The sequence below is a fragment of the Falco naumanni genome, chromosome 11 (assembly GCF_017639655.2).
Source record: "Falco naumanni isolate bFalNau1 chromosome 11, bFalNau1.pat, whole genome shotgun sequence".
Lineage (NCBI taxonomy): Eukaryota > Metazoa > Chordata > Aves > Falconiformes > Falconidae > Falco > Falco naumanni.
This window is the reverse complement of record NC_054064.1, coordinates 6,934,113-6,946,246: the sequence shown is the minus strand read 5'-3', so window position 1 is coordinate 6,946,246 and position 12,134 is coordinate 6,934,113. Positions and strand designations below refer to the sequence as shown.

Below are 12,134 nucleotides of genomic sequence, written 5' to 3'. Positions count from 1 at the left end.
CAAGCTAGGATACTGATGCCTATAAACATAGATAAGACCCCTGAATGCTACTAGTAGCCCATTAAAGATATACATTTTAAAGGGGAATGGCATTTATGCCTCAAGGCTCTGGTTCATTATTGAAAACAATTAAATAGCCAGAACACAGTCACACTTATATCACAGTAATGTGTCTGTCACAGCTGTTGATACAATATTCTGCCAATACCATCCATACTATAATGATCTATCCAAGGCTAACAGTCTTTTACTTTGCCCTTCTTCCTACTGTTTCTAACCTCCAGTTGTTTGATCAAACTGGCTTCCTGGGCCTTCAGTCTCTCCTTTTGTCTCTTTTTCTGTTCCTTTTTCAGCTGGTAAACCACAGACTTCCTTTTCCGTAGTTCATCTTTCAGGGCCCTGATTCGTCCTTCAATGTCACTTTGATCAGATGTGGTTTCTGAAAAAGTTTAGTTTTAGTCTTTGTAAACTTGCACCTTACAAAACAGCTCCATGCAAAACAATAAATAGTTGTTTAGTAAATACAAAATATGGTCCAGCAAAATATCAATGATTTTAATGTCAACGTGTTCATTTTAACATAGACAGGTTCTTAAAGTGGGATATGAAAAAGTGCTGCATCCTATTTAATTTAGAAGAGAAAGGCTTGTTACCTAGAAGAAACTTGTTACCAAACTTGTTGATATCAACTGCCTATGTTTATGCTACTACCTCATTAACTGCTTATCAAGTCAGCTGCTGCAGAAATTTTTTTCTGACATATTTAAGAATATGACAACTTAAAGATGCATAACACAAATAGATCTGAAATATTTGTTTACAATCGCAATATATGGTTTTGAGCTACAGGGTATGCTTCACTGATGAGAATATCACTTAGAAGAGTGGGCTCCAAAACAAATATAGGTTTCTGGCCCATTTAGATTTTCTGCCACCTAAATAAATCTATGAAATGGAGAGCTGACTGGTCAACAGTTGGAAAAAAGTCAATTTGAACAACACAGAGATTTTTCACTGTTGTCAGGCCTCAGGATGACAACTTATTTAGGGTGAATGGAAGTAGAGTTGAGCTTAGACATGTGGGGGACTACTCAGTAATAGCTTATACAAAACTTCTTGACATATCTTTGCTCCAACTTCAATTTTACAGATCCTCCTATGATGCCATTACTGACTGTAGCTACCTTCCACCCCAACAATTTTTTTCTTAATCGTTATCCTTATTAACATCTATAAGATCTTCTCCATTCCTCTCCATCCTCAGAACTTCATGCAACCTGGTCATCCAGTACTAATGATGATGTTTTACCTCTTTTCCCTTGATACATTATCCCCCGATACTCAGATCCGTTCCCAGCATGACAACCCCATTCTACCGTAACTCTACTACTTTCATTATTTCTGCTGTAACAATCTCTTAGAGTTTATAGAGAAGCTGACTCAGCATCTCATTACTTGTTCTTTTCCGCCCACCTGATTATGTCTACTTGTTCCTTGTTTTAAATGTATATCAACATAGTGTGAAACAAGATCCTTGTTCCACATCGGTGCCACCACAATTAAGTACCAAAACCTCTTAAAAATATTTATCTGACATAGTCTTACTGGCGCTCCTCCCTGCAGCTGATGTCTCCCTTCCTCTTCTATAGCAGCGCTGCAGAGCTCCTAAGAGAAGGATTTTCACTGGTTTGCTTTTCTAATGCTCAGTATTACCTATAATGTTTTCTGGACCAAAAGGCTTGGATGCTTACAAACGCCAATTGCTGGACCGAACACGCTAGAAAGTCACCAGTCTCACTTGGTCAGCCAGCAGGAACAGCTGGACATTTTGCTAATCAATCTAATTTCTCAAGACAACAAACCACCATAATGAAGGATTTAATCATCAACAACAGCCAGTAAATACAATCAAACTACCGTATTCTTTTTCCATTAACAACTGTTGTTAACCATTTACAGAACTTAAAAAAACCCCAACAAAACACCGAACACAAAAACCCAAACAAGGAGAACAAAAAGAATGGAATCTCACTTGCTAATCAGAGTACTTTATGATGCCACTGTAATTACAAACTCCTCCCAAATAGTAAGTGACCATTATGTAATTATAGCTTTTCTTGATCAACTCATAAGGGAAAGATCTGCACATGCTTTCATCTTTGACGATCTTGTCTACGCATTAATTGGACTGACATAGCAATGACAACATAACTACTCAGCAGCTTGGAAGATTCATCTCTTTATAATGGAATGATTTATTGTGAAACCAGCACCATCCTGATCAGCTTCCCACCTCGTATACCTTTTCTTCAGCATTTGAAATCAAAGATTTCTAAAAGAAGAGATAATATATAGACCTTCTTACACATTAAGACCTTCTTAAGCTGAAGTGATTAAATTACATCATGGGAAAATACTCCCACAAAATCCCAAACCTTGGCAATTTCCAGGAATTTCTGTCTGCCTCCCCACATCTATGCCTGCATTTCAAGTTTACTTGTTAAAAGCAAAAGCTTTGAAAAAGCAACTTAAACCCAAGCGGGTATTACACTTACCTGACTGTGTCATAGATAAAGATTCATCAGACCAGTTGTGAGATATCTGTTGAGACTTCACAGGTGAACGTAGCTGTCCTCCAGTTCTATGGCTGCTTTTGCTGGAATCTTGCTTTGATACAGAAACGCTGCTTTTGGGAGGAGACTATGAGAAAAGAAAAGGACAAGTAAGTAACTGCTTGTAAAGCTCTGTCTGAAAGTAGATCACTGTCATCAGAAGCTAGTTACAAGGAAAGAACAGCATGACTAGAGAACATCTCATAACCAGTGGTACCTATCCAACTATCTTAAGAATAATTTAACCTTAGTTTGCTATATGAAACAAAAATACCAAGAGCAGCAATAGCTGACTCCTTTCTTAGAACCTAGACTTCAGTAAACCTGCTTAGATTGCTTATTACCACCTGAGTGAACCGACATGCTTCTGACTCACAGGTGTTCCGATACAGTTCATGTAATCTTATTTGGTAACAACTACCGCAATAGGAACTCCTAGTACAACGTACTGGTGAAAGCAAAAGGACCATTTCATGCACGGGATGCAAGATGACAACCTAAATCACTAAAACAACAGAGCACTATTTCTCTGAGGCCAGGCAAAAAAATATAAGAGCAAATATTCTTCCAAAATGCTGCTTACTGCTTCAACATTATACCACACACCTTGAACACAACCTCTGGAACATATTAGATCTTTTACCTCACTATCTTCTCAGAAAATTTTCCAAGAAAATACTTGTAATAAGTCTAGATGAGCAGCTCTTTAACCCCACAGACAGTGCATTTTCTGTCTCACTGGGCAAAGTTTACCAGGATGAGAAACTTGTCAAAATTAACAACCAAGTAGAAATAACAGTTGGAATACAATAATAAGGCAGCATTAGCTAGCAAGCCGACATAATCTGAAACCCAAAGGATTGTGCATGAGGTTGCAGCTCTGCCTCTTCCTATATGCCCTGGGATACATTACTTCCAAATAAAGCAAAGCGGAAAAACAGAGCATAGTTTCCACGGCCTCAAAGAATTTATACAATGGTAACAAGCTAGCCTACAGGTAATTCACACTGGTAAACTGGGTCAGTGTTCCACCACTTAATACTGCATACCTACGTGACATACACAAAACATTTTGCAAGACTACCCACAAGTTTAAAAATATCTAAACCCTATGCTGAAGCAGTTTTTCCTTAAGACTTCAAAGAACATGTCTGATCACAATGTTCATTCACAGTAATGTAAAATGGCACTGCAAACACAGCTAATAATCTCTGACAACTGGAATTTTACAAGCGTAAGAATATATACAGCACAAAAAGCTCACTCACAAGTTTGCCAGGTGAGGCAGAGGACTTGAACTCTTCAGAATAAACCATTTCCTCATTATTTGTACTTTGATCTGGGCTTTCTGGCTGTCTGTGGCACATAGTCTCTGATGGGACAGACTCAGCAGCTAGACTGCCAAGATCTTCTGGGATAGAGCTTTCACTGTTCAGATGAGAGCAAGAAGGCACTGGAGACTCTTCTTCGCTAGCTGTTTCTTAGATTCAATGAGAGAAAAACCAAAGTGTGTAAGAACTTGCACTGACTTACACGCCTTCAGAGATACTGCTGCCTGCATAGAAAGCAGCAACTGCTACCAGCACATGTCGAATTGGCAAGAGTTACTTCACTCACCTAGACACGGAGGGTGGAATATTTAGCAAGAACAAGCACGTTTACCAGAGAACTACGATTTAAGACTGCCAAACATTCTTAGTGATCACTGAATGTCTAAAATAAAGAGTTTTTTGAGATATTCTAGTATTTTCCAGACAACACACTCCAAAAAGATTGTTAGGGAAACCTGTCCTTCCAGTTGACCATACACCAGCAAGAGTCACTATTAGTCTTAAGAAGTCATGGAGGAGCATATAATCTGCAAGCCAGATCTTGAATTTAGAATTGATTGCTTCCTTTACAGTAGTTACAGAAAACATTTTAATGTTATGATTTCATCATGACTCTCTCAAATAGCAACAAGTAAAATAATAAGTTGGGTTTTCAATACTCCTGTTTACTGAATTCCGCAGGAGTCACAGCATTACTGAGGCAGCCATGGAGAACTATGCAATATTTGAGCAAGGGCTGGGGAGAGGAAATTCTGAAGCAGGGCTGTGCTCCAATGCTTACTGGTAGATACAAATAACAGAAAGCAAGTGTTATTTTCTCATCCGTTGATGAGAACTCAGCATTCATGCTGAATTTTTGTTCATTGGAACTCACTGACTCATACAGACATCACCTCTAAAATGTCTTACAATGCCTAAAATCCATGTGACTGTTTTCTGTAACAAGTGTAATAGGGCGTAATTCTGAATTCCCTTTGCACATTCAAAGGACATGCTGCCTGCTTTCAGCAAAGTGGGGAAAAAAGGAAAATTGATTGTTTCTAGAACAATTCCTGAAGTTTCATTATTTTCTCCCACCACAATCCAGTTCTCTGTGCTTCATGCTGAAAGTATGGTCCACTTAAGACCAAACAGTGAAGATGTAGCTCCCAACATCTGGGAACTTATTTTCCCTCACAACAGCATCATTTACACTAATCACATTCTAGCACATTTTAGCTCAGTTGCACATTTCAAACAGTTATGTTGCATTAACAACAGAGGAAAGAAAAAAATGCTTTCAATTTTTTTAAAACACAGACAAGGGGAAAGCGGCTGCTGGTAAGAGCCATCCTCACCAACATAAGGCTAAGAGGATAGACACTTCGAGCACTACAGGGGAAAATGGTTTTAATAAAGTTCAAAAAATGATCAGCAAAATATCACGCAATATTTTTGTTTGGAAAGACAGGAATAGTTTCAATTGTATGCAGAAACATTTGATGGGCCTATGCTGCACTGCTTACTTGAGAAGATATACAGCAAAGGAGGAATACATATTTAACTAAGGTGTAAAATAAAAGAACAAGGCAACAGGAGGCAGTAAAGAGTGCAGAAATCAAAATTCTAAGTGTCCAGAGAAGAACCACCACCAAAACATCAAAAAAGGAAGAAAGTGCAAACCTAAGCAATCGTTGTGTCAAATTATACTTTACTCTTGTCATTTGCATCACTTCCCCCCGCTTCCTATTACCTTTGGGCTCAGTTCTTTGATCCCCCAGCTCTTTCTTGGCGATTTTGGTTTTGAGCAGCTCTTTGTCCCAGGCAGCTAGAGCCTGCTTTTCTATCCGCCGTATTTCTGCTTCCTCTGCATCCAGGCGGCGTTTCCACTCCAACAATTCTTCAGCATGTTGTCGACGCTGCATCAGCTTCTGTTCTCGCTTAGTTAGGAACCTGACAGGCAGAGCAGAAGACAATGGGAAAACAGCCAACCACACTCAAAGGTCCTGATACTCAAATGCTCTATTGCCACAACTCGCAGAATTATAGCTATTCAAATTGTTTTCTAGGACAATATCCATACTAACTACTATCTCCTAGACTTCTGATGTGCTGCTGAAAAAAAATCCATGCAAGTAGACAAGAGTTTTTGTCTTTGCAGAAAGTAAAGTCTACAACATAATGTAAACATACTGCTTACGTTTTAAAGATCTTCAAAATCATTAAAAGCGTTACTAACTATTCACTGAAATGCACAGGGATAAATTCCCAATTTCAGGACATCAAAAGTACCTGTGGTATTAAACTGGAACCCTCAAGAAAGCAGTGACTGTTTGAAAAATGAACCTTTCTTTTTGCTAATCCCAGTAACAGAAAAATTTAAGTTGCCCAGTTGCCCCACAGTTCTTTCCAAATACATAATTATAAGAGGTGGTGATTCAGTATTAATAGTTCTCCTGATTTACTGGAGCTTTTATCCTTGTTCCTTTAAGCATCATCTCTATGGATAACTGGGAATGCTAATTGTGAGCTGAAAGCATCAAGAGAATAAGGATGCAGGACTGTTTTTTCCCAGCTACTAACATGCCTGGCTACTAGTTTAAGAATAAATAAAAAGTAAAGCTCATGCTGAAAATTAGCAGGTATTTTCTTTCTGACAAAGATTTCTTAGGTTATCCATGAAACCACAGACATGAGGAAATTCTTATAGAACTTGGTAGGTGTAAGTTTACGTGCATATATTTGTTCTGTTTGCCAGCTCCTGAACAACTGTATCTCATTTATAAACATGGAAGTAACCAAGATCATAGCATTTAACCTTTAGGACAGTAAATGCAAATAGCAGAAAAAAATAAGCAAGTTCAACATCAATTGCACATACTACCTCTAACATGCCAAGTCTAGAGAAGAGTGTATATCAATCCATTCATCTCCTGTGCTGCCATTTTTAAGATACGATAGAACACTCTGTAGAAAATAAATGGTTTGCCAGCTAGAGTGGCAAACATTGTCGTGGCTACAGAAGGTGTGGTGCCTAAAAAGGCAGTCTTCTAAGACTTGTGATGTTTTCTGCTTTGCAAATGCCCTTACAATCTGTAATTTTCAAGTCATCCTAAACACTTAGCATCAAGATTTTTAAGCTGCAAAGCAGATAATAATTTCATTTGTGCCTTTTAATCTCTCGTGTTTAAAAAAAACCTTTTATTTACAGAGGCTGGAATAACCAACTGGCTGCTCTGCAAGTCTTGCCTGCTAAGGGACATTTCTTGTTTGCTCACTTAGTTTTCATTATGTTCCCTGGAAAAGTGAGCTGGCACTTGATCAGAAAGATTAAGATTCAGATAAGTCCTTCTCTAAGATTCAGATAAGGTGTACAAGTTATGATGTGAAGATCAAGGTTTCAGAAGCCAGTAAAACATGCCTACAATCTTCTTTCCTATGGTCAAAAAAAGACCAAGTGAAAAGTAGAAGCACGTCAAGAGTCTCTGGGACACCTGCCACCTTCAAGCTGACAGATTCTGTTACTTTGTGCATTACTTTATCACTTTCTATAGACAAACACCAAACACTGTCTATTCTTAGGCAAAACCAACAGATTAATAACATTAAGAAACCAGACTACAAACACTAACTGCATTACAAACATGACAGGGACAGTCATGCTTATGTTGTGTCCTTCACCAGCACTACCAGATTTATCAACTCTTACTTTCAGATACACATCAATTCCAATTAGTCTGGCAGATCATGGGTTTGGAAGTCATTATGGAGGTCATTATCACAATGATTTCAGTGCAGAAGGCAACTTTTTCTTCTTCCTTCACCTACAGTTTGATTTCATCAGAATGTCTGGATCTTCACAGTTTACTGGATCTTGAGGGAGGCAAGTCCAGTTGAAGTAAAACGCAAGAGAAAGACTGAAATAAACAGATTCAAAAGAGCAGGACTCCTCAAAAGCAGATGTCATATGAATTAACCCGGAAGACCACAAAGAGGAGAATTAACTAAATGACCATTAAACGAATCACCACACAAATACTACTTAGTAAGAAAGGTAAGTCAACAGAAGTGATGGGAGAGAAAGTGGGTTCCAATATTCAGCCTATAGGAAGAGGAGGATTGAAACAGCAAGGATAAAGATGCAGACCCTTTTGTAACCCTGGGGTTTGAAAGGTCGGAGCCACAAGGTAGTATATGCACTGCCCTAATATTTACTACAGTCTAGAGGGTTCCAGTTGCAACGCCAAGGGTACGCATTCATCCTCAAAAGTAGGAGCACCTTTACAGAAAAAAGAAGTGCAAAACTACATCTGGCATCTATGAAGCTTTATATCTGGGGGAGTAAAGAGGAAGCAGCAGCACTCAGACTACACCAGCACAATTTCAAAGTCTATTTCTCTGGTGCTAACATCACACATTTTATACATGCATTCCAAATATTAACCTGGAAGCATTAACCTGTTGTTCTAACATGTACTTTTACATGTATATCCAAGGTATACAGACTTAAAACGCAAACTAGACTGTTTCAACAGCTATTCTGAGGTAGTGACCAGACAGTGGGAGCAAAGCAAACTGTCCACCTGCCACTCAGAACACAGTGGGAATAAGAGATGAGAATCACAGAATGCCTTGGGTTAGAAGGGACCTTAAAGATCATCTAGTCCATCCCCACTACTACCAAGTGGGACATCTTTTACTAGATCGGGTTGTTCAAAGCCCTGTCCAGTCTGACCTTGAACACTTCCAGGGACGGGGCATCCACAACTTCTCTGGGAAACATGGTTCACTGTCTCACTGCTCTCATCATAAAGTTTCTTCCTTATATTTAACCTAGATCTACCCTCTCTCAGTCTAAAATTGCTATCCCTTCTCCTGTTGCTGCAGGCGCTGGTAAGAGGTCTCTATTTCTCCTGCAAGCTCACTTTATATACTGAAAAGCCACAATAAGATTTCCCCAGAACCTTCTGTTCCCCAGACTGAACACCCCCAATTCTCTCAGCCTGTCTTCATAGATGAGGAGTTCCATCCCTCTGACAATTTTCATGGCCTCCTCTGGACCCACTCCAACAGGCCCATGCCTTTCTTATACTGGGGACCCCAGAGCTGAACGCAGTACTCCAGATGGGGTCTCACGAGAGCAGAGTAGAGGGGGAATATCACCTCCCTCTACCTGCTGGCTGCACTTCCTGCCCAGGATATGACTGCAAGTGCACATTCCCAGCTCACATCCCATTTTTTGTCCACCAGCATCCCTAAGTCCTTCTCGGCAGAGCTGCTCTCAATCCACTCATCCCTCGGTCTATACTGACACTGGAGATTGCCCGGATCGAGTTGCAGGACCTTGCACTTGGCCTTGTTGACTGACCTTCATAAGGTTCACACTGGTCCATGCCTCAAGCTTGCCAAGGACTCTCTGGAGGGCACCCCTTCCCTCTAGTGAGCCAACTGCACCACCCAGCTTGGGGTTGCCTGCAAACCTGCTGAGGGGGCACCCAATCCCACTGTCTATGTCATTAACAAAGATTTGGGAACAGTGAGGAAAGGGTCAAAAATGTTCACTGGGGAAGAACTTCTTGACTTTCTGGGACTGAACAGAGCATGCTCTATCAAAGAGTCTATCACTTGAGAAAGATACAGTTACCTGACCAATTGGTTGTAGATATACAGCTGGAATTTGGGGTGGAGGTTGGGAAAACAGACACTGAGAGAGGCCCAGTGGTGAGACGTAAAGACAGAGAAGAAGTAGTGAACAGGAGAGCAGTGTCTACAAAATAAGGAGGAAGAGTTTAAAACTAAGATAGCAAAAAAGGCAGAAAGAACGAGAAAAGGATAGCATCTAGCAAAGAACTTTTAAATTAATTGCATTTAACATTGTATAGTTATTACCCAACATCTGAAGCAGAAAAACTATACACTGTTATGCGTAAGGTAATAGAATACACACACTTACAACACTTCATTTTCTGTTAATTAAGGCAAGCCACTTTCACAATGTTGTATTTTTCTTTAAATTTTGGAAGGAGTTTTATTACTTGGATGCAGAATTCCACATGCACTGGTTAAAATATCTCAACATGATCTTTTTGCAACTCCTGCTATTCTAACTGCTGATAAGAGTATATTATTAGCATTAGACAGCATGCTGGTTTTGCGATATGAACAACATTGCTAGCCTGAAACTTTAAACACATTTTCATTCACCTGGTGAAACCTCAATAAAAATACTTCTCCAAAGGTAAGCACCAGTGAAAGGGACAAAAAAAAAAAAAAAAAAAAAAAAAGAAGAAAAAAGTGAGATATATTTTTTTGTATTAATTATTTTTTTGTATTGTATTTTTAAAACATGAGCAATTCCAAGAAAAGTCTGTGTATATACACCCGTAATTCAACTCCTAGCTGCTATTTAGTTTTTTGCAACCAAGTGCAGATTTGGTCTCAGAACACTCACATATTGCCTCTTTCATTTTTAGTACTAACTGCAGAAAGATAATGCCTATCATTTTCAAAAAATCTACATAAACTTACAGCTGTGCTTAAAATGGTATTTCCTGAAAAAATACTATTTTAAGCTAATTCCTAATGAATTATCACAGTTACAGAAAAACACCATGCTCCATATAGCTCTATCAACTACAATGCAAGCTAAGCAGCATATTAAAGAAAAGCAAAAGAAAATGAGCATTTCATCAGTTCTTCTGTTGCATGGATTATCATTAAAGTTGCATATACAACAAAATCAAGGGGAAAGTGGTTAATTCTCTTTGACAGAGCATGCTCCTGTTCCATGCAGTCTACACAGACTCATCAATTAAATTAAAACAGAACTATTCTTCCATTCCCCTTTCAGCAGAAGAGAAATATTAAAGCTGCCTCATAAGTAAGGAAGCCAAAGGATTTCTGCCTTGCTATGGAGTACAGCAAATCCAGCATAGCAGGCTTTCCCTATTCCTTCCTCTAATTCCTTTGTACTTCACTTGTTATTCAGCTTCTCTCCTTTTGCCATATCTCACAGCCTGATTCCCTTCAAATGGCAGCTTCCCATCATTACATCCAAACCAAAATGTCTCACTATTATGTTAATATTATTCTTACGGGTTTTACAAAAAGGACATTAAAAAAAAAAAAGATACAAAGTTGGCACTGGTTTTCAATCAATAAGTACTGCTATCGCTATCACAATACCTGCAAAAGGTGTGCAAAAGCTATACAATTAGAAGATCGAGTTCTAGAAAATCATTTATGTTTACAGAAAATGGTACTTCCTTTGAACATATGCAGCAATCCAAGACAAAACTGTGAAAATAAAAATACATGGCCACATATGTTACATCACACACAATTCCCACTCGTTCTGCCTAAAAGCAATTGTTTCAGCTCAACTCCTGATATCCACCTTTTGAAAAGTGAGCAGTATTTTAAACGGACAATTAAAATACCTTTAAGAGTAGAACATACTTTGTATCTACTACTATCCCTTGTAATACTAAGAACATTTATTTATTAATATGTAAATCTTTCTGCAATCCTAAGTGTTGCTCAGAAATGAAGGTACTTTGAAAAAATAAGATTTCAAAAACAATACTGACCAAACCACTACCTGGAAAAAAGTGGCACAGGAAGTCTTGAATATAAAAGTGTATCTGTCATCCCTTATAGTATTACTATATTTCAAAAATCATAAGCTGTAGCTTGGTTTTGTATCACCACTTGAAATTTTCTATGTTGAAGCTTGGGTGGAAAATATAAGACAAAGACCCTCTTTTAAACAAAAAAAATAGGATCAGAAGAAAAATTTTGTTGCAAGAAGTCAACATGGCCTACAGAGTACATCCCTTTGAAGCCCTCACCTTAAGCCATTTCCCAACCTCAAAACATACTTTGAGAAAAAGTTCGCTGCCATAACAATGTGGTGGTTTTCATGTGACTAAGAATTTCATTTTGGAAATATGACACTTCAGAAACTTGAAATAATTTGTGATTTTGGCTGTTCAGTTTACCGGACCTTACCAGAAGAGTTTGAATAAAACAGCAATCAATTCAGGCTAGAACATGAGGACCATGTAACTAAAACATGTTTTTGGTTTTTTCCTATTTACACCAAATCCTCCCTTACTACTACTGGTTTTTATATGCATCATATACAAATACATGCAAGTGTTGGAAATGTGTTTCTCTAATGATTTCAACCAAATAGGGTGCTAAGGAGTCA

The 12,134-nt window shown here is 38.5% G+C and overlaps 1 protein-coding gene across 7 annotated transcripts in view; it reads right to left on the bottom strand.

Annotated features, from left to right (window-relative positions):
- The window catches only part of CEP350 (centrosomal protein 350), a 76,220-nt gene that overhangs the window by 17,782 nt on the left and 46,304 nt on the right, over positions 1-12,134 (bottom strand). For 5 of the 7 annotated variants that reach the window (XM_040609893.1, XM_040609892.1, XM_040609895.1 and 2 more), the window contains 5 exons: positions 9,567-9,689; positions 5,676-5,875; positions 3,881-4,092; positions 2,556-2,700; positions 279-439 (listed from right to left, as the gene is read on the bottom strand). In XM_040609893.1, coding sequence (XP_040465827.1) covers positions 279-439; positions 2,556-2,700; positions 3,881-4,092; positions 5,676-5,875; positions 9,567-9,689 — 841 coding nt within the window. The remainder of the gene's footprint in view (positions 1-278; positions 440-2,555; positions 2,701-3,880; positions 4,093-5,675; positions 5,876-9,566; positions 9,690-12,134) is intronic. The other 2 variants (XM_040609897.1, XM_040609898.1) reach the window with 1 other exon arrangement.